Source organism: Ambystoma mexicanum, chromosome 3p (genome assembly GCF_040938575.1).
Source record: "Ambystoma mexicanum isolate Mex_15411 chromosome 3p, UKY_AmexF1_1, whole genome shotgun sequence".
NCBI lineage: Eukaryota > Metazoa > Chordata > Amphibia > Caudata > Ambystomatidae > Ambystoma > Ambystoma mexicanum.
Window position 1 is genome coordinate 618,138,959 of NC_090925.1, and position 26,310 is coordinate 618,165,268.

Here is a 26,310-nt window from a genome sequence, read left to right on the forward strand (position 1 = left end):
TTCCGTATTGATTTTGGTCTCTCTGTGTTCTTATGTGGTCTGAAGTCACAGCATCAAAACCAAGCATGTTTTCTCCCAAAAAAGAGACAAGGGTATTGCATTATGTGAAAGTAGAAAGCATTGATCCCCTTTAAGTTAAGAAATCTGACACTACCAGTTCTGTGGCGTTTCCTGGGTTCCAAAGAGGATCTGATCTATCCCCACAATAACGTATGCACCTCCCTGATCAAAAATAGTCAATTCCCTGCCTCATTATCAGTGTTTTATGATGGCCTCGCTCAGAGGCGTTGCTAGTGGGTGCTTGAGGGGTCTATAGCTCCAGGTCTTTTGGTTGTAGCCCCGGATAGAAGCTCTGGGCCTACAACCAAAAAGGCTATACCCAGCCGTGAGTGCCGACAGTCCAGACATTAGCGTAGCCCCAGATCTTTTCCGGACCTAGCAACACCTCGCTGCCCTCTGCTTTGAACAAAGGTGATATTCACTTGAGGCCACATTACAGTATTTTGACACCAGTACATGGGCATTTTGAGCTGCATTAGCTTTAAGGTAAGCAATGTCCAAAAACAAACATTCATTTATTTTTTAATATATTTTTATTGCCATTTATTTTTAAACGCAGTTATGCACCTGGAATATCTTGGCCCGATTTAAAATAGGGAACAGTATCACCAGTAGGGCAAATTAGCCTGGGCGCAAAGAATGTGTTTTTTGAGGCTAAGATTGCACTTGCAATGGTGCAATTTTTCTGTCATTCGGCCGTAGCTGCTGACTGCTCTGTCAGCCCAATACAGTGAATCAGCGTTTGATATGATGATTTATTTATAACGCGCTTAATACCCTTTGGTTTCTAAGCGCGGACACGGGGATCGAACCTGTGTTGCTCCGTGTCGTCTTGCTTCCAAGGCGAGCATGTTGCCCCTGAGCTATCCTCCCGAGATGCCAAATGGCCAATAACGCCCTGCGATGGCCCTCGACGCGGCTCTTTGAAATAGCTTGACGTGTTTTTTTATAAAACAGTGCCTTGTTCTCACCCAACATACCATGCCCCCTGTCTTCAGCGCCTTATGTTAGGAGTTTGGGATTTGGCAACTGTGAATCCCAGGTGAGATTGTACATGGAGTTCATCCAGAGTGGCGACAAGTCGTCTTCCTTCCGTGTCGCACGCCCTATTGGATGTTGTGACACTTTCACTGCCACTGTGGGCATGCATGTCTTGCTCGTTCGGAACTTTTGAAAAGAATAAATTAACTGACAATTTGGACACCACAGAATTCTGACTCAGCCCCAGCCCTGCCTACCTTCAAGGAAATCTCCAGTTCCTCCGAGAGCCAGCCCGCAGCTGCCTGGGAAGTTTCCAGAAGTGTCTGTAGAGCGCTGCTTCTGCCCAGCCCTGCCCCCGAGCCCTCGCCTCTCAGCTGCAAGCATCTACTCATTAACACTGTGACGTGTTTAGGTGTACATCCGGAGGCAGGTGACAGAATTACTTCTTTTTTTCTCTTTTTAAGACCGTCGACTTTACGACCGGACAGAGTGTGGGAGCGCATGGGATGCCTGGTCTGTATACGATAATGAGGTTTTATTTTCAGGAATTTTTTCATGGCTGCCTGAAGTAAGTGCTTGTTAAATCAAATGTTTTTTTTTCCCCTGTCCAGTGCCAGGAATGTAACGAGGCAGCTTTCGTTTCTCCAGGACGGGTTCAAGTCCAGTAGAGTTTGTTTATGGGATGCGAGGGCACCCATTAAACTCCACTCCCTGACATTTGCATTTCCTGAGATACGTCTCTTGCTGTGCTTAAGTAAACGTGGTAGCCGTCCTTGGCCTAGCAGCCCGTAGGCAGGTGGTTCCAATCAGGTCCCAGACATCAGCAGATGCTATGGACATGGGCCTCTTGAAAAGCACAATGCTTGCCGAGGGGGAGGAGCCTCTTGACACTTTCCAGAGCAGTGGCCAATTACTGAATTGTAGTATTAGAGCTCAAAACGTGAATAACAAAGCTTCAGGGCCTCATTCATGGAGTTTTCTGCACAGTCAAATGGGACTTTGCGGGCCAAACCGTGTGCAAAATCCCGTTTGTCGATTAATGGAATCGGCTGCACGGGACTTGTTCGTACTTTGCCGGGACTTCACGCAGGCTCTGCCCGTCTCTGCGTGCAGTTGATCGCCCTACGCGACACAGTTCACAGAGTGTGGCCGTGGCCTGCGCAGAAGCCAGAGTAGGAGGCGGAACGTGTAAAACGAGGAAGAACATGGGAAAATGTGGGTGTTACGAGGGTCGGGCTGCAGGCAGTCCAACGCATGCCCACAAATCCACGGAATTAATTGTATTAATGGATCTGACCGCGAGAGCTCTCATCGGGGTAAGGCCCATGCAAAACCCTCAATCTTTCCGCCACCCAAAGGCTGGCGTACAGACACTTGGGCATAGGAATCACCTCTGCACAGTGAGATTGCATGTTGGGTTTAGGGGTGCATGCACGCAAACAGGGTTTAGAACTTACTTAGGGGTGCGCGTATGCTGTGTAGCGGAGTGCATGAATGGTTTACGGGGTTCGCATGCAGATTTTCTGGAGTTTTACCTGAGTCATGGAAACATGTACGCATGTACTCGGGGTGCCGGTAATAGTTACGGGGGACCCCGCACAGTGTCCCTAAGGTGCAGACCTGGTTGCAGTGAACCCCACACACTGTTTCAAGGGTGCATGTGTTCACGCCCGAGGTGCAGGCAATGCTAGCTGTATCTGCCCCTTTTTGCTTTGTGTAGGGGCATGTCAGGGGCATTCCGGCGACGACTTGCGTACATGGTCACTTGGCGCAAACAATTCCATGAAACACTTCTGCTGCAGCGCAGGCTTGCGCAGAGGCGATCTCGGCGCACAGCCTTTGCAGGATCTCTGCCCACGTTTCCATGACTCAGGCCCTAAATCTCTTTGATGAACTTCCAATGCCGAGTTAAGGCCTCAGCAGAGAATAACGTGTGGTTCCATAGGAGAGAGGTCCACTTGATGGTGAGCAGTACCAGGCTTTTTGATCAATTATGAAGGTGGAGTATTTCACTCATTATTTTCTGAAGTTGGAAGTAAAATGAGTTTTATGGAGCAAAACAGAAATTCTCATTCACAGTTGGGGTGTTTTATCAGCAACTAAAAAGTTATTTTTGCTCTAAAACAATTTTGCTTTTTGTAATCCTTCCTTTTTTGCACCTAATAATTGAGGAAAAATAAAATGTGCAGTTCTACTTTTTAAGTTCAGATCAGGCAGTAATAATAGCAGAACTCCTTCCTGTGGCACTGCTCTGCTTGTATCACTGACTTGAATATATCTGCAGAGCTGTGTGGGTGGCAGTGGTGATAAGGGTCTAAGTTATGCTATGATAAATGAACATGAAAGATGTGTCTGTTTCTTCGTTGTTTATCTGGGAGTATTTTTACAGTTTTTTTTGGGAGTATTTGTGTGTTTTTAGGGAATACACCACATATCTATAGGGTTGGCATGCACTCCAGTACGTGTTATTTTCTAGCGCATGCAAGGATCATAGTTTTCGACCCGCACAGTAGGGATGGAGTTTATGTTGGAGGAACTGATGAGGACTCGGATGGTAAATGACGCAATGGCAAAAAGTATTTGGCTGATTACAGTCTATGGAAAAGGGAGTTTGTGCATCGGACTCCCATTTAGTAAAACGACATGCACTACGCTTCCGACTAGCTGCGGTATCGCAGTGGGTTGGTCGATCCTGGAAACAAATATTCACAAGCATCACAGGTAATCTATTGATGGGTCTAATCTCTCGTGGCCCACTCTGGGTTTATTTTGATGCACGCGCAGTAGGGAGCGGATCATAATTTGATGACCGGGAATTCTAATCTGCTCGACGCTTGTCGGTTTGGCAGACAGAACTGGGGAGGCAGGCCGTTAGGTCACACAGCCACTCATTGGTCCAAATCGAAACATCGCTCCGCCGGCATCGAAATTTTCCTGTGGGCGGGAAAAGCCAGAATCTGTATGGAGTCACCCGTTTTTACACCTGCAAAGACCAGGCAGAATCCTTAGGGATTCACAGAAATGCTCTTAGCCATAGACTTACATGGGCTATGGCATTAACAATGGTTTCTTTGATGGGCCTTAAATAGTCATGGAAACTCTGGACCCCCCCCGCCCGATTGCCTTGCCGGCCTTCTGGCCCCGCAAAAAAATCAATTTAAAATAGACCTAGATGACCACAGGCAGCCACGTGCTAGCTGCCACAGTCCTGTCCATCCTAGATTCAAACAACCAAACATCTGGAGGTACTTTTTGGAAAGTCTGCAACTTTAGCCCCACTGGTTCAGTGTGGACAAAACATTCTGAGAAATATATGTGGTGGCCACTGCGTGTTTGTCCGTTTTTGTGAAGATATATCAAGAGAGATGGGGTAGGTGGCAAAGAAACCTTCCTTGAACCTCTACAGCCAATCTGTAGTTAATGGTTATTGCAAAAACGTCTGAAAAAGTGCTCTGAAGAATAGGTGTTGGCTTCACTCAGCATGGACTGCAGCTTAATTCCCAAGCATGAATAAAGACGCAGGGTAAGACTCCCATTGCTTGCACTAAGGCAAACTTTAAATGATCATTTGTCAGTAGAACCCAAGTGAAATTCCAGAGCATTTGACTCTGTTTGTTGGCTGTTTTTTGAGTCGGACATGCTTTATTCATTTATTTATTCATTCATTTGTAAAGCACCTAAGCCTGGGGGCATCAGGGCGCTGTTGCGAAACCAGTTGCATACAAGAATAAAACAGGCAAACTTGAGCAGTGTATTACAATGTCCACAGTCCTCGCGTCTGGAGAATGTAGTCAGTAGGCTTCATTTCAAGACTTAGTCCAAATTCTGAGTTTCAAGCTTAGTCTTTAAGCAAATGGCCACATTTTTAAGGCTTTTCAGAATGGCCAGTAGGAGGCTTCTGCTCTTAGGGCCGGTCGGAGAGCATTCCAGTTAATCGTTGCAACAGTCGGGAAGCTGGAGCCTCCTCTTCTGGCTCTTTTTACTTTTGGTAGGGTCAGACGGTGAGCGTGGACGGCCTTTACCGGCTGTTAGATTTGGATCTCACAATTGTTTGCGACAGGTATTGGGGTGGAGTGTTGGAGAAACATTTATGTGTGATTGACAGAATTTTAAAATGATTTTTTCGTGAATAGGGAGCCAGTGTACTTATTGTTCTCATGGAAGAGATGTTGTCCCTTTTCGGGATGTTGAGCACCGCCTGCAGGGCATTGTTTTGGATTATCTGTAGTTTGTTTATGTTCTGTTTGGATGTTCCTGCAACCAGGGTGTTGCAGTAATCCAGTCTGCCCCAGGTGATTGATCAGGTGAAAGGCACCTGGTCAGCGTCTGAAAATGTCTGGCTGCGTTGATGAGCTTAGCTGTATAGGCATCTGATGAGGCGATGGCTTTCACTTGTTTGATGAGCGAGAGAGATGCATCTAAGTGGAAGCCCAGTATTTTTACTGACGCTGACCCAGAGATCTGTATCCTGTTTATGGTGAAGGAGGTGAATTGGGGGTCAAGTTTCTTCAACAAGGCTGGCAATCCCACCAGTAGAATCTCTGTCTTGTCGTCATTTAAGCACAGGTAGTTCTCCGCCATCCAAGCTTGGATGTTTCAGTAGGTGTTGGTAATGGTAAGGGAGTCCTCATAAATGGCAGACAGTGGGAGGAGGATTTGGGTGTCATCGGCATAGTTCATGTAGGATATGCCGATCATCCAGAAGGTCGAAAAGGGGCTTGATGAAAATGTTGTAGAGGGCTGGGGAGATGCACGAGCCTTGCGGGACACCACAGGGAGTGGGTATAGGTGGTGCACTGGCGAGGTCTGAGAACACTCGTGGATCTTCCTTACAGCAAGGAGGCTACAAAAGATGTTGCTTTGTGCAAGACATTTTCAGTGTCTGTGAGGTTGTGACATAGGGTTTTATGGTCCACCAGGAAGGCAGCTGAGAGCTTGCGTAGGAGGTGGAGCACTGGTTTTCCTTTGTCTCTAAACTAGTCAAACTGATTTTTTAGGTCAAGGAGTGCTTGTTCTGTGCCGTGGCCAGTCCGGAATCCAGATTGGCGCATCCCTAGGATGTGGTTGGTTTCTAGGTAGGATTGCATTTGGTTGTATACTGCCCTGTCTAGGATATTTAGCAGGAATAGTTCTGTTGTGATGGAACAGTAATTGTTCGGGACCAACCGGTCGAGTGTTGTTTTTTTTAATGATGGGAGGACCCAAGATTCTTTGAGGCTGGCCGGGACTAGGTTTGATGTGAATGAGGCGTTAATAAATATGGCTATGGATGGTACTAATGCTTCTGAGCAATCTTTGATGATGTTAGCTGGGCAGATGTCCCCTTTACATCTGGAAGGTTTTAGGTTTTTGGGAAATGTTGCACGTTTCTAATTCCAAGATTTCTCTGAAGTGGAATTGGGGTGACTTAGGCAGATTGGTCAAAATAGTGTGGAGGGCAGGGGGCATGCTTTGGTTAAGGCTGGTTTCTTTTCAATTTTCTGTGGAAGGGTGCTATATTTCAAGCACGTGGCGTTCCGGACCATGAGGCACAAGTTCTAATATTTGGAGTTAGTGGAAGGGGTCGGGGGAGGTGACGTAACTCTCTGGGGATTTTAAATATTTCCCGTGAGTTTGCTTTCACTGTGATAATGGTCTGCTTGCTTTTTTTGGCTATTAGGATGAACGTCGTTTTTGAGGTGACCGACAGAGCTTTTTTTCCAGATGGCTTACGCCTGTCTCTTTTATTTTTACATGCAAGGCCTGGAGGTCTGAGGTGAACCAGGCTTTAATGTGACTAGCTGCTTTGGCTTTCCTAGGGAGTAGTGGTGCTACCGGGTCTACTGCTTTGGTTTGATTGCTTGTCTAGGGATCTACTAGTACGTTAGGGTCTGTAGACTTCTGGGCAGGGGATATCATTTCTTTGGATATCTTCCGGGAGCTGCGGGACATGGACTGGGGCATGAGTGGGCTCAGGGACTGTTGTTTCCCCTGGGGGGGAAGGTGAAGTTGTTGGTGTGGTGGTCTGACCATGGGCATGGGGCGTTGGCTGGGATGGGGATCTGGCTGTTCGGGTCAGCCATCCGGTCTAATGTTTTACCTTTGGTGTGCGTGGGGGCAGAGACACTGTCCTTAAGACCTAGGTCTGATAGTGCGTTAGCAACTGCAGTAGCTGTTGTGTCTGCAGGGTCATTGAGGCCTAGGTTAACGTCCCACAGGCGTATGATTTTTGACGTAGGCTTCATGTTATCACCTATCATATGCATGAGGTCCACCTGAAAGCCTGTGGTTGGGCTTGGGGGTTGATATATTATATGGATGGTGGTGCAGTCAGAATGGGAGGAAGTGAGCTTCACCGAGAGGGGCTTGCAGTTTCCATCCATAGGCCTGTCAAGGGGTCTGATGTGAAAGGAGTCGCTGAAGGTGAGTGCTACACATCCACCCCTCGTATCCGTTCTGTCGCATTGAAGATTAGTAAAGCCTTCAGGAAGAGCTAGGGATATAATGAGAGCTTCATATAATAAGTATGCTTTACTTGTTAAAAATGAGCCTATTATTTTCAGCTATTCCATAAAAAGGTATCAAAAACGGCTGTGGTAGCAATTTTGCAACTGGGCCAGCAAGCTCTCGGACTTGGCACTAGTCAGATAAAAATATATCATTTTATCTCCGTAGTGTTTTAAACTAAATTTCATTCGGCCTCCTGCAGGGTAAATGTGACCACCTCCCGCATATGTCTCCTGGTTACCTGCGTGAAGTATTGAGTGTTACACAGACCTTACGACTATGGTAATGGTCCGACTTGTCGATAGTAACCCTGGCCACGCTCCGCCCCCACTGCTGCATCAAGGATCATAGACTCCAAAACATGTTTAGTTAAATGTGTGGGAGGGTCGCCGTCCTTTCTGAGCTACCCCCCAACAGTATTTTGATTTAGGTTGACCACTGTACATTTAGGAAGTCTGCGTTGTATTTTGGCTACTGAAATGCCTTGTTGGTGTAACTGAGCCCCCGTGTACGCAGATTATTCTCCTTTTACGGTCACTGCTGAAATATGGGCACACCAAGGCCTGGCTCGCTTTTCCCAGCCTCCACACAAAATCCCACAGGGCACCAACCCGTCCCTTATTTGAATCAGGCAGGAAGCCACCTCCTATGACAGCAGAGCTGCGAAGACTGATGGGAAAACACTGCCCCTGTAGGAAGATGACTGTGGTTGCGTGGGCGGCTGTGAGACCAGGTGCCGAATTATGATTTTTGTCTGTGGTCTTGAGAAAATGAATGCATCTTCTTGTACTTCCGTTTCCGTTTCCTGCTGAAACTGCACTGGTAACATCTAGAGGAGATTCATTTGGCAGCCTGTGCTAGATAAGCTTATTCCCTTGATATTGTGCCCCCCCTCTCTCGTCCCCCAGTGTAGAGTGATGGATGATGTCTGGGCACCCCACCTAAGTGGGGAGCAGTCTTTGATGCCTGCAGTGCCCCTTATCCACTAGGCTGACCTTTGAAGACTGCTCGAATTTCCCAACATGACTTAACCTTAGGCGCCAGAGGCCACTGAGCCAATCAGCGTGCACTGTGGGCTGTATGCATCCTGTGCTTTGCCATGTGGCTTTTTTGGTGCTTCATGCCTGGAGTCTGTGTGGTTTCAGTCTGCAATGGGGTATGCTGTTTCTTGGGTGGTGTCACAAACCCTACCCAGAGAAGATATTAGTGTGTGTGGGGGGGAGGGGGGTTGTGGGGGGATTAGAGAGAATATTGCGATATACCCGAGTTTCAAAATGCATTGGCCTTTAGGTGTTGATGTCTGTAGATAATGGCTCTGGTCTAGCGCCTACCTGCAGCCCCTGTACAGAAGTAGCACTGCAACCAAGGAGCAGTAACACCTAGTGCAGGAGGCCCGGGACAGAACACAGGAAGAGATCTTGTTCTGCCCGCCAGTTTTCTTCCCATTGTCTTCCCGGCTGGGATTGTCTGTTTGTATTTGCCAGGTCATCATCCACTGTTTGCTGAAAGAACCCGCTGTAACATGCTGTCTCTCGCTCTCTCCCCACAGGCACCTTGCAGTCCGTCACCGTCTCTCCCTCAGGATCCCCCGGCGGCTCTCAGTATGACAGCGACTCGGACATGGCTCTGAGTGCGAACCGGTCCTCCTCGGCCTCGGAGTCCTCTCTAGGTGAGAACCGGTTGCTCTGCTCGGCCCATTCACACATGCACCTCTTACAGCTGTTCAACTAATGAATGAATGGATGAGCTTTCAACAACTGTAACCTCTACATTCTGTAAGAAGGCGCCCAGATGCCTTTGGGCTTGGCGTGCTATATAAGCTTCTAAATAAATAAATAAATAAATAATGCATTGATGTGGCATCACCAACATAGCCACTATTATTGTCCAAGTTTAAGGCCATATTGTGTCCTCGCCCCGTGACTGCCAGACCTTAGTCTGCTGAAAGAAAGCGAATGTAGAGAAAGGGAGGTGGGAAAGGAAGAGAAATGAGGGTAAGAGGGGATGTCGGAGAGTTTGAGATATGGGAACACAGGATTGCAAAGATGTATTGGTCCGGATGCCCGAGTGGCTTGAGAGGGGAATCTGGCTATTCCAAGTACAGTGAAAAGCATGCTTGACAGACTTCTGAATGCTCTAGAGAAGTAGGGTGCCAAGGATGGCATGCTCTGAAATGTATTTCTTTCTTATGGCCAAGAACTTTCTCCAAAGTGTCAAAAGATTTCAAGGAGGAAGAGTATTGCGACTTGTAAACTAAAGATAAAACTGCCCAGTGGGTCCAGTAAGAAATCCAGGCCAAGAATCCTTATTTTGCGAGTCCGCCACCAAAAAAGGGTGGACAAATAGGCTGTGCTAGAGCTTGTGAGGCCTCCTCTGAAATATTGCGCTCAGCTTTTGAGGCCAGATCTGTGCTATTGTATTAAGGCCTTGTCGTATCTGGCGTATTGGAAGGACATGGAGATGGCGCAGAGACGGATCTCCAGCAGGTGCACAGGTTATCCCTTGAGTGCCCTCGCACCCTAACACAGTGGCCTCGTTTTGCCTTTAGTGTGCATATGCACGGCCTCAATCAGGGCGAGCATGCAAGTCCCAGGGACCCCCAGTGTAAGAATGTGTTTACCTTTGCCATTGAGGAGGGCCCTTTTGGAGGGGGCATTTAAGGGATTACATTTGAGCTCGTATTCATGGAAATAAAATGTTGTTCAACACTATTCATGTTTCTATCATTGCTGATTGCGCACCCCAACAACTATTTCGTTTTGTCTTATTCTTAACACTTGTCTGAGCATTTATCACACTTGGATGTTCATGCATTTTGTGAGCTTAATTCAAGACTTAGAACAGGCAATTGCATCAGAGGAGGGGGACGTGCAGCCAGCAAAGAGGCAAAGTACAATGCTGCCTTTTCTTTTAAATCCACCAACCTGCTTTTACGCTGACTGTAATTGTAAATGATGTGACCTTTTATGCCTGTATGTGTAAATATAACTATGTCCTCTGTACCCAAGAAAGTGCCCAGTTGCCTCAGGGCTTGGCGCGCTATATAAATAAAATACAATACAATACAACCTACTTGCATATCTAATATTTCTGCCCCACCAATAACGGCAGTAGTAGTAGTGCCGTTACTAGTGCTGCTGCTACTAGCAGATTTAATAGGAGTAGTTTTACTACCATTGGCCACACCAGGGTTAATAGTTCTGCATCCAACGATACTGTTACCAACACTTGTACTAGCAATAGCGTTGGTGGTTTCACCACTAGTATAAGTACTGGCAGCACTTCCACAATCCCTTGTAGTATTCACGCCTAGAAACACTTGTGTCCAGGCACGTTATAGATGACTTATCATATCCTAGCAGGAGTAAGACTAGCTTCAGGCAGAGTTTCGGCAATATTCCGAGGCATTATTGGTGTAAGCTTTTGAGAGAAACTGCCATGGATCCTGGACCTTTTGAATTTGTCTGGCAAACTCTGTTCTTTGCCCAGGGGACAGGCCATCCGTACTGGGCACAGCAGGTTAGCGATGATTGAGTTGGTGCTCTGCCTGTCAAGCAACATATTCTAAGGAAGGTAAATTGAGCAACTTATCTCAGGTAGGTCTTACTGTGAACCAAAGATTCATGCCTCTCGTTGCGCTTGGCACCTTAAGGTAATGAGTGGAGTCCCATGTCACGCACATCACCTCTTCAGGCATTCCCCGATCTTGATTCCTCACTCTGTACAAATTACCTATTCGAGAGAGCATGCAAGAGATGGTGTTCAACAGGGAGAACGTGATCTGGGACCTGTCTGCAGAGGCAAGTGGTACGAGTGTGCAGGGTAAGTCCTGTTTTCTTTGCTTCCTGAGTCCCATCACAAAGAGGCAGCGCCTAGGCAAGACCCGGACTGAGGCAATGATGGTGGACCAAGGGAGCTGGTGAGTGGGCGGCGCAGGTCTGCTTCCAGTAATTTGCGCTCAGGCGCATAGCAGTGGGGCTTACGCCCTGCTTACGCCATGCACGTGTGCCGTAGTGCAATGTCAGCAGCCTGAAGAGCAGTAGGGGAGATAGGCGGAGAACCAGAGGCCCTACCAGAGATGAGTAGTCAACATCAGGTGCTACAGTGGTAGACCAGCACCAAAGGGGCACTAGAGAGATCTCACGGTATTCCCCAGGCAGTCTGCAGCTGCCAGGGTGGACACTGCCAAGATTACGAGGAAGTCCTCCATGAAGTAAGGCTAGCAATGACTAAGCAATATGTTTGCCCAGCCGTACGCTCCCACTGATGGGGCCGTCACTGGAGACGGTGCGGCTGTATCATTTGTTAGTACTGGAGCCACCACTCCCTGACCACGTACTCCTTCTGCTCATCCTTGCGCTTCTCATTGGGGCCTTTTCACTGGGCCAGGAGCAGGAGGAGTGGTGGTTGGGGAAAGGGTGGTGCAACCAGCCCTCGTAAAAGGTTGCCCAAATCTCCTAGTGGGACAGTTCTCCTAAAGCAAATGCTGTGTGTGCTGGCCAAAGCAGCGGCTGCTTTGTGTGATGCAGTATTCCTCATCTGCTCTTGGGGACCCTAGATCTTATGTTTGAGGGCACTATATTCACCTTTACTGGTGTGCTACAAGGCAGCTGGGGAGGGCTGTGGTCCTTCATTGGGGGATTTTAGTAACCATAACGATTCCTTACAGATGGGAGGCAACCACTGTGGCATGCACCCCCAGGGCCATGCAGTTTCTCCCAGGCCACGCCTCTTAATTACACACTCCCATTTGTACTGCCAGTTGCCTATAATTCTTTCTGTCCTCGGCCGGTCTGGAGAGGGAGGTAAACTAATAGTCCCTCTCTGGCCTGATGGCAGACTCTGTGCTGCCTGGGCAGGTCAGAAATACCCTTGGTTGCCCTTTTCCCCAACTGCCCTCCCCACAACTTACCCAGAAGCATGCCAACACACAGAGGGCCTGTAACTCCCGATTTTCATTCACCAGCACCACAGCGAAGAAATCCTGCAGCGCTTTCCTGCTCCTATGGACCAAACCCAACCCTTTTCCCTGCAAGTACTAGAGTGCTAAGAGGCCCTGAAAATGGTCACTCTACGCTGTATAAGACCCATGAACATAACTAGCGGTACTGCTGCTGGTGCTACTGTTATCACTAAGGATACTAGCAGTACTAATTCTACTACTACAACAAATACTACCAATAGTAATAGTTGTTGTACTACTGTTGACAGTGGAACTAGTATGACAAGAGGTGCTACCAGACGTAGTAGTGCAACTATTATTAATACTTACACTTGTTACTACTACTAGAGTACCCCGACCACAATTAGTACTACCAATACCGGGACTGGTGAAAGAGGATTGCCTGATATTTAAGTTCGTTGGTGGAAAGCAAAAGAAAATGCAGCGTTTTATTTTGCACCTGTGCACGCTTATCAACCTCACCTCCCCTCCCCCTATATACTCCTCCCACAGCAATAAATGCAGTTTACAATAATAAGTGGGAACTGTGCTTGCATATTATTTAAAAAAGAAAATGGATGCAACGATGTGTTTGGGAAATTGACAGAATATAAAAAGTAAGGAACAGCATGTTGAATATCCATCAAGGCGTCATGGCCCCTTCTACACCAGCAGTGCAATGAGGACAGCAGCAGGAATATAAAGCTGTAGACACTGGAGAAATGTGCAGAGAAGAGTGCAGCGGCAGAAACAGGCTCTAGAGCAGGGCTCTGCAACTTGTGGCTCTCAATGATGTTTTGTACTACAAATCCCATGGTCCCTAACTATTGACTGCTGGCTGGGGCTGATGGGACTTGTAGTTCAAAACATCTGGAGAGCCAAATGCTGCTGACCCCTGTTCTAGAACTGGGGGACACTTTCAGGCCATGGTAAGAGTATGACATGAGTCATAGTGAGTTTGTTGACCAACCTTTAGGAGGGTTGATGGATAAGAAAATCAAGACTGAATTTAAAAAGGAGTGGCCACCGGCCACCTTCCCTTCCCTCGGTCCTCCTGTCAAAATGCAGTACTATCTTCAGCAAATTCAGCAGCCGGCTCCGCCGGTTCTGCTGCTACTTGGCCCACTGCGCATGCGCTGCAGCCATCCAAATGGCCTTGTGTTCTCACTTCGCAGAGTGCCCTCCGTGTCTGGTTTGCATTTGTCTGGTATTCAATGATGAAACCTAAGACCGGAATCCCTGTGGGTAGGAGGCATTCAGAATAAGTGGCAGAATGCCTTGTAAGTACTAAACCGCTTGTCTGAAAAATAAGCTCCCCCGGAATACCACGTGACCAACCACAAACTGGTGCTAACTCTAGAAACCAGGACACGGGCATTCCCAAGTGCTTTCCGCTCCTTCCAGAAAAGTTTTCAGACTTCTGAAAGTAGAGGATTCACAGTGAGAAGATGCATCGATAAGCAGAACATGTCCATATAGACTCACCGATATTCAAGGCAGATGGCCCCATCTGATCGGCCCGCTTCCAGGCTTGCTTAATACTATACACTGAATGTAGTCTTCAGCTAATGATGTGGAAATGATGTTCACTTAGAAAGAGGTAACTGAAGCCTGGTGCAAAAGTTCATGCTTCTAATGTTTACTTTTCTTGTTTTGTTTGCAGTGACGGCTCCAAGTTCTCCTCTGAGTCCTCCTGTGTCACCAGTTTTTGCTCCTCCAGAACCTACGGGCAGCAAGAACGGAGAATGCACCATCTGCTTTGACCATGAGGTGGACACGGTGATCTACACCTGTGGACACATGTGCTTGTGCAATACCTGCGGCGTGAAGCTCAAAAAGCAGATGAACGCCTGCTGCCCCATATGCAGGCGGGTCATCAAGGACGTGATCAAGATCTACCGACCTTAATGTTCGGCCCCATGGCCAATGTCCCAGCGAAAGCCCTCCCTCCGTCCTCTGCGTATGAGCTATCACCCAGGCCTGCTGAAAAGTCCTCGCCTCTGAGCAGGTCTGAGACTGGTCAAATAAATCAGGGACATTCAGACTGTCGGTTCCATGCCCTGGGGGGCGGGACCATGCATCGTCGCCAGGTTGGCGCATGCTTCTGGTTACACCATTATCGTGATTCGCCACAGACAAGATGATTCAAGCAATGGAACTACCTATTTTCTTCCCCTTCTCAACTCTGCTGCTCACCGTCTGCTGGTGTCCAGGTTTTGCTTTTCATGGACTTGTGTCCAGAACTTATGTCTGGTGTATTTTGGCACTTTCTGGAATAGATGTTCCTCCTTTGTCACTGTCTCCCTTAAAACCCTTGCCTCCCTATTTTTGGTGATGGACCCTGAGTCACCCCCTTGAGGTTTCCCTGTGGTGGCCGTCTACGGATAAGATTGTCACGTAGTTGGTAGGCCACGCCTCCAAACATAGCATGCCACAGCAGTCTTATCCATGGCCTTACACACATTGGTCCTGGGTCCTTTGGATAGATTTGTTGACCTCTGTGACTCAATTCAAACCTCTGTTGCTAACCTCTCGCCTCTACCTACACTGGTTCAAATGGCCAACCTCCAGGCAATGCTTCTTCCAATCGCAAGTGGCTTCACTCGGCTACCGGTGGGTGCACCGTGCATTCATTGACACACTCCCCCTCTCCAAAATTAATTTACCTCTTCCTGGAGATGTATTGTCTTGTGCCCAATTGAGCAAATACCAGGGATGGTAAAACCATCCTTCCATCCTTATGCCCCTCTATTATTCTGACGTCAAGTCGGAGAAAGTAGACGGTTGCATGGGGTTTCATTTCCACAATTGTGATAGTGGACTGTTTGGTCATGGCAATATCACAGTTGTCCTATAATCGTTGTCTTCTTTCTTATACCAGGAGGTCCCCCTACCCACAATTTCCCCTCCCCCGCCTAACCCTTCACCTTTTTTCTCACCCTTCATACCCCTTCTCCCATATTTATAAGCATGAATCTATTATGTCATGGCGATCAAATTGTCCCAACTAAACAGTCCACTATGAAAACCGTGCGGTTGAAACCACTGTAGACCAAGGTAGAAGTGGTCAAGGGTATAGTTGCCATTTCTTTTAATATGAAAAACAATTGGCTCTACCTGGCGCTCCTCGGTTGTGTACAGTGAAACACACAACAACACATCAGCAACAAATAGACTGAGCCACAACTGGGTGACACGTGGCAATGGTGCTCCTGGCCAGGAACCCCCTGGTTGGCAATGCCACGCCTGGGACAACCAGTGTTTGACAGCATATTGGCTCCACATTCGAAATGTGGTGGTGACCGTCACATTAGAGTGGTATTCGGCTCCCAGTGTTCAACAGATGAGCAACGATGGCCCGCGATACGTCACGGCGGCATGGCAGCCGGGCATTTAACACTTGATGCCGAATGGAGTAGCAGCGTGGTGTCTGAAATGGTGCATGAGGCTGTTCTAAACAGCGACTGTTCTTTTCATCATTGAAACAGCTGAGCGTGGATGCTTACAGCTGTGTGTTGTGGTTATCAGAAAGAGCTATTGATATTTTCTGTGTTGTGGCTTTCCTGTGGGGTGTCTCTGAAATGAGCAGCGCTGGGATATAAGTGAGGGCGAGTTCCCTCCATTCCCCCTTTTACTGTGTGAGGCTGTGAATGGCACTGTTAAACAAGTGGCTAAACGTGAATTGGAGGTATGCTTCAGACCACCCCCCTCTTCTGACGTGGGTTTGAGTTCTGATCTGTGCCAGGGATCATTCTTGTGGCTTTAACTCTGTGATGTCCACAGTCTTTTTGCTCGTTATTGAGTAAGTTGGCATCCCTAGAAAATAAATGTTCTTGTGTCGTGGGACAAACCACGTAATGCCCTGGTTGGTGGTCTTCCTTGCGTTCTCTTTTTAGGGACTGGGCTCCTCCATTCCAGTGCGCCCCATGTTGGATGGGTGAGGTAGGTTAGTTGAGGTAAGCGGTGTTCCACTGCCACATCCATTTGGGGGGTTGGAGGTTAATGCCTCTTCTCCCTGTCCGTTAGATGGACCATTTCATGCGCCGTCAAAATGGAACCCACAAGCATTTTTAGCAGTATCTTGTGACAGTGAGTTGTGTTGTTGGAACAGTGACTAGGGGGATGGTGAGAGATGGGTCCCGGCAAGTTAGAAACATCCCTTAAGATACAATACCTTGGTGATAGTGATCAGTAAATCATCTCATCGACCTTGACTTTGCCACCATTAGTGGTTTTGAGCCATGCCCAAGCGGCCACTGCAGCAGATTTGCCTCAATAAGAGAACTCGGATGTGTCCATCACAAGAGTTACTGGCCTGTTGAGGGATGACCCCGCTGCTCCTTATTGGTCTTCATCTAACCTGGCTTCATCCAATCATGGCAAGTCCCCTCTCATGCTTTGCAAAATTGGTAGCTATTAGCCCACCAGTGTATCTCGGACACTGCTGCGATTGATACAATTAGCCGCTATGTTTTAGTGGTCAGTGATGGTCCCAAGCCACCAAATACATGAAGGCCTCGCAGGCATCCTCCACAGTGCAGCTTTTTTCGATTGAGGAGTATCGAACTCAACGCTGGAGCCAACTTGCCATTACACTGTGCCACTTGTCCCTTGCGCACGCTGTTTGCTTGTGTAACCTTCAGGCAAGGGCTTCTGGCTGTTGGCGAGGTCCAACCAAGGCACAACGCTTAGCTGGGCTGGTTGCTTTTGCCAACCCAACCTTTATATTTCAACGTATCATTTCTACGTTAGAAAATTGTTGTTGTGCAACAGAAAAGACAATTGTCAACCTTTTGTATCCTCTATGGATGGTCGAAGAATCGGTTGATATATATATATATATATATATATTTGTTCTAGTTATTTGATACATGTTTTCCCTTAGAACGTAGCTCTAAAAAGGTGAGAATGAGCCTGGTGTCCTGAACCACAGGAACGGCGTTAATCGATTGAACGCGGGCTCGCCGTATGCGATGCAGACACTTTCCCCCTCTTTTCAGGCTGAATGGTGACACATATGGCAGGAATATCTCTGCATTATTTTTCCTTTCACTTTTTTGATCCTCTTTCCTTGTGAAATTGTAGATAAGACTGAAAAAAAACTTCCAGTCTGCTAAAGTTTTAATTGGCAAGGCTAGCAGAGTGCTTTTGCTTTGGGCTTCATGGGCACTGTTTCTGGGCGACCACTATGAATGCCTTGTACTCTATTGGGGCTCCAAGTAGGTTTGCGGGAGGGCTTTCAAAACGCTGACCCAAGACAGATTGGAAGAGACCTTTTGCAACCCTTAGCCATATTGTTTTCTTGCATCAGATTCCCCAATTTCAACAGTCCTCCACGGTCATTTGGGAAGAGTGGCACTGACCAATTCCTTGCCTTTTAAGGAACATTTCCAGACAGGTTGTACCGAAATCTATGCATGCCGCAGGCGGCCCATCAGAATTTGCCCTGTTAAACACGTAGATGTATACTTTCAGCAGGAGGTGAAGGCTGTTTCTTTTCAGACCTAGTGGATGGTTGTGTTCTGTGGCAGAACTGATAACCTATCACTTTCTACCATTGGCCAGTTATATAGGTCGCTAAACCCCCTCGCATTGATGAGCAACCTTCTTCTGGATAAGCCTCTTAGCAAGCGGGAGGGGACTCTTTCGGTCCCCTGGTTAATCTCAAGACCCGTCTTCAAGTTCCTTTGCATGGTTTCCTTGGCATGTGCTCTTTTGCTTTGCATCGAAATCCACCACTCTGTGAGCACTCAGAAACAAGCGAGTTTCGGGAACCATATTTGCAAGAAGGGATTGCTTGTGGCTTACGTTTGGGGATATTCCGTGCTGAAGGCAGTCATATTGGTACAAGGGATCTTCCTTTCATGGTGATCATCCGGGAATGGCAACACCCCCACCCCCTGTGGCCCTGCAGATGGTGTGCATTTTCAGGGTTTAGGGTCTTTGCATCGAATATTTTCCATCGAGGGTCCCTCCCATCGAAAATTTTGCATCGATAAAATTAGCAACAAATGCATTGTTTTTTTTTTTAATGGGAGGTCTCCCGTTTTTTACCCTTTAAACCCCCCCAAAAATGTACCCTTTAAAAACATGCATTCGATGCATATTTTTTCCATGCAAATCCCCCAATGGAAAGTAATTCGATGGAAAGTCCATCGATGGATTCACCAGATACCGTTTTCAGTGTTGTTTCACCTTTGCTTAATCCCGACAGTTTGCAGTTCCTCCTTATCGTGTGCAGCTGCAGAATGCAAATATTCGCATCACCTTCCATTACACCTTTGCCCACTGTTGGTCAGCTGCCCATGTTTTAGGTCTGTTTTTTTAAAATTGATTCCCTACAGATCGTCCCCGCAATCACCCCCCGCACCCAGTGTGGCCGGATTCATCCCGGGGATCAAATGAGCCACTGTCGGCCCCTTGTGGCTGCTCTTTAGAGCTGGCCTGTGCATTGTGTTTGCACACATAGTACCATGATAGATATGGGCTTTGTGGATATCTCTTCTGAGTTTTACGCTTTTTACTTTGATAACTAGCTTGTATCAGCCGCATTGGTCAGAGATGTCCTAGGAATACAGATTCTGAGCGCTTTGACCGCCATTGGCCAAGCTAAGGTTTCTGTTTATTGGTGTTGTGTCGTGTGATTTGGGAATCGTAATAGAGGGTTCTTGGAGTTGAGGAGGAAGTTATGGGATATTGCACGTGAGGGGTAAAGTGGAAGGATTGTTCATAAAAACATCCTCACTGAGTATTTAAGGCTCAGCAAGTGACTTGTATATAAAGTTGTCTTTCAGTGTTTAATTGGCACATGCACTGGCAGTGACCCAAGCCTTAAGTGTCACCACTTTTGAGCTGCAAAGACACACCTGTAGGGCTGGGTGGAATAGCCACCTTCCTCACAGCCGAATTGCAGAATGGATGACGGTTCCGTCCTTCCCTGCAGTTCCACCTGGTGGACTGTGAACAACATTGGTGTGCCGCACGGTGCCATCAGATTGCAGGAAATGCCCATCGTTCGAGCCAGGGGAAGTGCACGTAATATTCTGCCTATATGTACTCTGGTTGGTTTCAACCAATTGGGATTGCTTAACATTTAGACCATTAAAATAGCATTCTGACCAATACCAATTAGTGCGTCACTCTAGTTGCTAATGGGGGGGAAAAAGGAATGTGCATTGATGTGTGTTGCCCCCTGGTGGATGGAATGTGATTCACATGGTATCCGTCACCATTCTGCCTGTAAACGGGACGTTCTGTTGACCTCCAAACACCAAGTGTACCGGTGTGCCGGCTCATACACTGCTGAGGGATTTCACAGAAGAAGAATTGCAACAACAGAGAAAGCAACATCAAAATAGATGCTCCCGTAAAAGATTGAGGTGTGTAGATGACAGCCTCTTCCGACCGAAGGACCATCCTGGCTGGCTTCACGAATAGCACTTCTACACAATTGATTAAGATGTTCACTCATCAGGAGACCATTTTCTGGACCTTTGCTGAAGTATGGGGCCTGGCGGGATTCAGTCATGTTTTGACTCATGGGTACCTTGACGCCGAGCTCCTATAAAGGACTAGTTGGAATGTGTGTGATCTGGCAGCCCGTGTATCCAGGTGATCTCCTACTGCGGTGCTGGATAGGCGTTTGCAGCCTGGTGCTCAGCAGCCATGAACTGGGGGGGGGGGGCTTCCATGGAATTCTACTCTTGGTTCTATGCAAGTAATGAAGTATTGAGGGGCATCCTGTTGCCAGGTGGCCCGTTGAGGTATTGTAAATGTGGAATGAGTTCTTCTACCTAAGTGACCGTCTCTGGTCTTCTAGGAGAGGACTGAAATCTGGTGTCTTTGGTTGGAGCCCTCTTGTGGTGCCTGGCAAGAAAGCCTGGTGCCCGGTGTGATTGTGTGCAATGCTGTTGTGCTCTTAGTTAGATGTGCTTAGAAGAAGTCCTCCTGTGGTGTAAAGAAGCTTTGAAGAGAGCGGTTCGGGTTACATTGCCTTGCTGGGCCTGGAGGCAGGCAGGTGTATCCCCTGATCTCCCCTTCCTGCTGTCGAAGAGGTCGTGAAGGAAATAGGTTGAGGTGCCCTCTTGTGCCATATGGCATTTGAAGTGTGCTGTGCGATACTGGTGAATAGTGTAGGTGTTTTAGTGTAGTCCAGGACAGGCGCTGGTGTGAGCTTGTACTGAAGGTATGATGTCTGTGTATTGCCCCTGTCTACTGTACAGCGCTTTATGGTTCTTGTTTTTATGTGTACAGTTGTGCATAGGTCTTATTCACATATGTGGCATAGTGAGATGAATATTGGCTGTATTTTTCGTGAAATTAACTGCTTACGTTGACCTTTTCTGCCTGTTGTCTCTCTAAGAAGTGACATCTCCTGCTGTGAGTTGGTCTACCCTTTTGCACCCATTTTCCCTTCTCTATAAAGAAGTTTCGTCTCTCTTGTCCAAGGGTGTTGCGAGGTCTGGAAAAGATCCAGAGCTACGCTAATGTCGGAACTGTCAGGATTCAGGGCTAGCTAGCTTTTTGGTTGTAACCCTTGAGCTTCTATCTGGGTCTACAAACAAACGACCTGGGGCTATAGCCCTCTTAGCCCCCCCCCCCCGAGCAACGCCTCTGCTCTTGTCTCTGTTCTTACCCCGACCCCAGTTAAGGAGTAATAAGGCTTTGTCGGCTAACATTCTGGGAGTGTTCACTCCGGGGAAATAGTGTTTGATACTTCTGGTAAGGGAACTGGCTGTGTAAGCCTGCCTCTGTGCGTGGGTCGTGCTCAGGGTTTTCTGAAGACCAGTTGGTATTCAGGCAAGCCTCCTCACATGTAGCATCTAGACGGGACACTTAGTAGCTGGGAAGTACGACACCTTTTAAGACAACTTCGAGGGGAGTGCAGGAGGAGGAGTTTGTAGGTGTCCCTGAATGCCCGTAGTGTTGGCACCAAATTAGATGCATGACGAATAGGCACTGACAAAGAATGGTCCCTGCCACAGCCTTCCTGCCCTTTAGTGGTCTTGCCCTGCTGCTAATATCCCCCAATGGGTCTTCCTCTCTGTTTGAAAAAAAAATAATAAATAATAAGTGTTACATTTCAGCCTGAATGAAAGTGTTCATTTCTGATTTCAAAGGCATCAGTGCACTGACGATTTTCCAGTACCTCCTATTCTCTTGGTGGAACAAGTTTACAGCTGGAAGCAGCCATTTTGTTTTTCTGCCATGTCTTTTGGAACAGGAAATCCTGTTTTAATCCCTTTACTAGAAGCCGGTAATAATTCTATAAACCACTGGTTCCCCTTTGGTCACTTTTGCACAGGAAGGTGCCGTACATATAGATTTTCCGTGTTGTATTGAGCACGTGTGTTTACAGGAAGTAACGTTTTCCAGGATATGCTCAGTTAACAGGAAACTAGAAAGTGCACCACAGGGAAAGGGGTATCGGAAAGTTCCAAAAGTGTCATTGGACATGTGACGGGCATAGCAAGTCTCCCAAGTGCAGGTGTTGACCGTGAATCGTCAGGAAATTGCGTACAATTGCTTCAACGTCAACCAGAAATAAACATTAAGATTGTAACTGCACTCCCTGAAATGGCTACAGAACCCTTCATCTGAATGGCAGTGCAAAACTGTGATTAGTAAAGATGAAGGGCCTGTTCTGATTTACAAAAATGTTTTTGAATGTCAAGTCCCATTGAAAACATTTTTCTAAATCAAGATTCAGATTGAAGGATTCAGAGTTCACCAAGTTTGGTTACTAAATATCTAGGTCATGATAGCAAATTGATTAAAATAGCTCACTCAGCAGAGGGTCTTATTGAGTGCTCTGCCTGTTACCTCTCTGCCACAATTGGGCAATTACACCCAAGAGGAAAAAAATTATCGGAGTGATTTTTATAGTGCTTTAATCTTAATCATTTCATGGAGCCTTACTATTGAGTGGTATCAATTGGGAAGCAGTGTCCTATATTGCTCCTCTAGAGTTAGTTCTGTCACCAGACCCCCGAGAGTCACCTAAATGAACTGTAGAAAATGTGTTTTAAAAAAAGAATTGTGTTAAAAAAAAGTTTCGGCTTGCCAGCCATTTTTCAAATGTGCAGGGTGATCACTGCAGCAGTCTGACTTCATCACTCTAGAAAGGCCCTTTGTTGCGCTCCCACCACAGTGAAAGGCCTTGGACTGCCAGTCCGCGGCAAGAGGGCCGCTTCCTATCCATTTAATTTCATTGGTGCTCACAAGCCCTTGATGTGCAATCTGAAAGGAAAGCAGAATAAAAGCACAATTCAAAGAGGCCATTTGTCAGCGATTCGTAAATCAGCATTGCCTCAGAACAATTCTTTGGAGATGCAAAACTGCAAAAAACTCCTGTGCATTTGTAACATGTTAGTTGTGCTGGTACAATCACATATACCCTAGTCTCACAATAGGGGGGCATATTAAATGGGTCGTCAATTTCCCAGGCAATAATTCACATACGCGTTTTATAATGGCAAAACCCCATTGGAAAAGGCTCTGTGAATCAGGGCATTAATGTCTCTCCGGTCTTCTATGTGCAATTTTGGTTATAGTTGTATTTAAGGCACAGAAATGCGGGTGGTCCCGGGTTTTCGTGCCTTTTTACTCCCCTAACCAAAAACCAATGCATGGACATCTGGGTACGGCATGCACATCAATACACATGGATTCCACCTTGTTTTTAATGCTGGGGGTGAAGGTTTATTTACAGCTTAGAGCTGTTGGACGAGGCGGTAGCAGGCTTTTTTGTGCTGTCCCTCAGCTCTTTGCTGAAAGTGAACTCAAATGGCATGGATTGTCTGCACCATGAAATTATGCTTGGGCGCATTTTCCCCCCATCACTGTCCCCTAAAGTCTGCTTTCTTCTAGAACACCATGTTAAAGAAGGCTAAGTGTAGGAAGGAAATGCTGTTAAGCAGTGACAAATAATATGCATTTATTTCGACATCTTGGAATTTCGACCCTTCCGCTCTGACCTGCTACCCTCTTTCACTTTTTCAGAATTTCCCAGCTGTATGGATGAATGCATGCCCACCCTTTGCCGCCAGCTTTCAAAATTGTGAAATTAAAATGTTGGTCTGCTCATGTGCTGCACCACCCGCATTGCAACCTAGAGAATGCACGAAGAAGCTGGGAGAGCTGGGTCATAGCCTCCCACATCATGCAGGCATGTCACCGACTAGAGGTCCCCAATGACCCTGTACAGGGTCCTGATGGGCTTTTAGCAGCGTTCCTTTCCAAGAAAGTCAGACCTAGCACCTGTAAATTTGACTAATGGAGCTAGATACACGTATTGGGGTGTCAGAGATGACAACAGATGGCCCCATGGCAGGAGACAGTAGGAGTAAATGGTCAGTTTCTACTTTGCCATAACTTCACAGAGGCGACTGCTGTGATGTTTGACATCATGCCAGAGAACGTCCAATGCAATACTCGTGGAGTATTCCATCTGAAGACCTGAAAGGTCATCACAGAATCCAAAGAAAAAACCCAGACTAATTTGCCATCTCAGAGAAATGTTGCGTGTGCCCAGTATCCTCAAGTGCATGTGAGCCCGCATCATTATAACCAAAAGACGTAATCCCAAAGACGGCTCTATTTGTTATGATACCCTTCCCACCTGTTTTTTTTTTTTCTTGAGTCCAAAACCTTCCCATTTGTCATTGTGAGCGGATTAACCCTGGATTAGGGTAAAAACTGATAGCAACTTTGATGAAGCACCTTTGTTGAGGACTTGACCCTAAACTGCCTTTGCAAATCTTGCACATCCAGAAACTCCTGTGCAGCACCTGTGATGGAAGGTCGTCTGGCAATCTGCTGCACATGGAAATTGCACATGGCTTTGTGAAGGAAAATGGTGGTCGCTCACGTTTTTCTTTTTTTAATTGATTTTTGTGTTCCTTTGTATACATGTCAGTAAATTACCCTAGTGGCCCAGGGTCACATGGACTGGATGCTTGGTGCTTGAAACCTCTATTCTCTTCTCTCACCCACCCATCTAGTTTTAAATGTCCACAATTTTTAAGATGGTGGCCAAGTCATGTTACAGAATTGACACGTTGTCACCATACCTCTATAGAACATTATCTAAATCTAGAGAAACACTCGAAGAACATAGGCTGTTGTGGTTTTCTGGAAAGATGTCGAAGATTTTAAAAAGCATGCGCCACACATCCTTTCTTGTACAACGAAAGGATGCATTGTACATGGTGGACAAGCACTACCCCACAGGGACGTTCCTAAACAACCTAATGCTTCCTGAATGCTGGTGGGGCTGGGCAATGTTGTGAACAAGACTTTAGAGACGTGCTCTGCACAGCTTCAGACACAACCCGAGAAGTCTCCCCGGAAGTCTTCCTGATGGCTTAGCAGTCCCACTCCCCATCACTGATTATAAGAGTAAAGCTGCCAAAGATGGCTGCAATTACACCAAATTTCACCCAAAACAGTAATGAACTTGTCCAGAAACCCCCAGAAACGTAACTGAAATCTATACAAATACTAAAGTCCTACATTGTGTGTGGCGCAAATTATGTAAATAGTAACCTTGGTTTTGCTGAAATCACTTTACCGAAACTTGTGCGGTCTAGCTTCTCACTTCATTGTACGCTAGCGCCTGTGACCCGCAATGAAAGTGCTCTGATGGTTGTCCTCATTGGCGCTATGGTTTTCACAAAGAAAAAGTGACTTCCGGTGGGGAAGAGCTGCTTTCTTAAGGCCTTGTGGTTTTTCTAGGGGAATGTTATTACCGTCTGATTTCTAATTATGTATTTTGTACAGAAAATCTGTTTGTGCCTTATCAGGGTGTTTGTGCACTTTTATCTTTTTTAACTGATTAAAAAACAAAATTAAAGGAAAAAAATGAGCACAGAAATCAATGTTTAGTTTTATATATAGGAACATGTGATAACCACTAGACAAACTGTGCTTTTTTGATATTGGCGTGAAAAATTGTACTTTTCACCTATTTTTGCTGCCCTCTTTTGTACAGTGCATTTACATTTCTTTCCTGACCCCAAAAAACCTCTATATTGCGTTCTGATTCAAGTACTGTGATTTGTTCACCACATTTTAAGCTGACGAATGTTGGGTCTGTGTAATAGGCTTTTTAAATATTGATTTGTTTTTTTGCACTTGATCTTCATGTCGATGTTGAGTGAGTTTTCTTTTTTTAAGTGTTTTTTTGTCAGTTTGTTTTTATTTTACATCAATACGATTTTACATGTCATGAAACAAATAAAAAGCTTGGCTTTGGGGAAAAACATTTGTCTTTTGCATTTCTTCCCATTCTCGATCAGCCTTAATTCCTTGTTGTTCACTCCGTCTGTCCTCACATTGAGGTTTATGACTGAATATTGAAAAAACTGATCCAGTTTTGTTTTGGGGATCAAAATACCAAACGGGAGGAGGTCCGTAATTAAAGGTCCAAAATAAAAATAAAAAAAATGCTGCAAATGGATGCCAGAACACAGGGGCATTAACCTGGATGTGGGTCATGGGTTGTAAATGGCTAATACTAGTTGCGTGATATCAAAGCTTGTTCATCATATGAAGGACTTCTTGGTGCTTGGGAGAATGTGGGATGTGGACTTGGTACTAGAGAAAGAAGATGGATTAAGAAAATTGAACCCTGAGCAACTCCACATCAGTGCACTTTCACACTTCCCACCCTGCCATGAGTGGCAGCCGTGGTGTTAAGTTTGGTACACATCCATTTTTTGCTCTCTCTGCTGATACTTCTAGAAAGAGTGTAAAACCTTTGACAGATCTGATGCTTTTGTGTGAAGTGTATACTTGCCCAATGGAACTGGGGTGAAAGTAACAACTCATTCCCTCTAGGA

At 46.5% G+C, this 26,310-nt stretch overlaps 1 protein-coding gene across 1 annotated transcript in view; it reads left to right on the top strand.

Moving 5' to 3' along the window:
* The window catches only part of NEURL1B (neuralized E3 ubiquitin protein ligase 1B), a 129,589-nt gene extending 103,858 nt beyond the window's left edge, over nt 1–25,731 (top strand). Inside the window, exons 4-5 of the mRNA XM_069651377.1 lie at nt 9,077–9,196; nt 14,133–25,731. Coding sequence (XP_069507478.1) covers nt 9,077–9,196; nt 14,133–14,377 — 365 coding nt within the window. The 3' untranslated portion in view covers nt 14,378–25,731. The remainder of the gene's footprint in view (nt 1–9,076; nt 9,197–14,132) is intronic.
* Nucleotides 25,732–26,310: the final 579 nt, after the last annotated feature.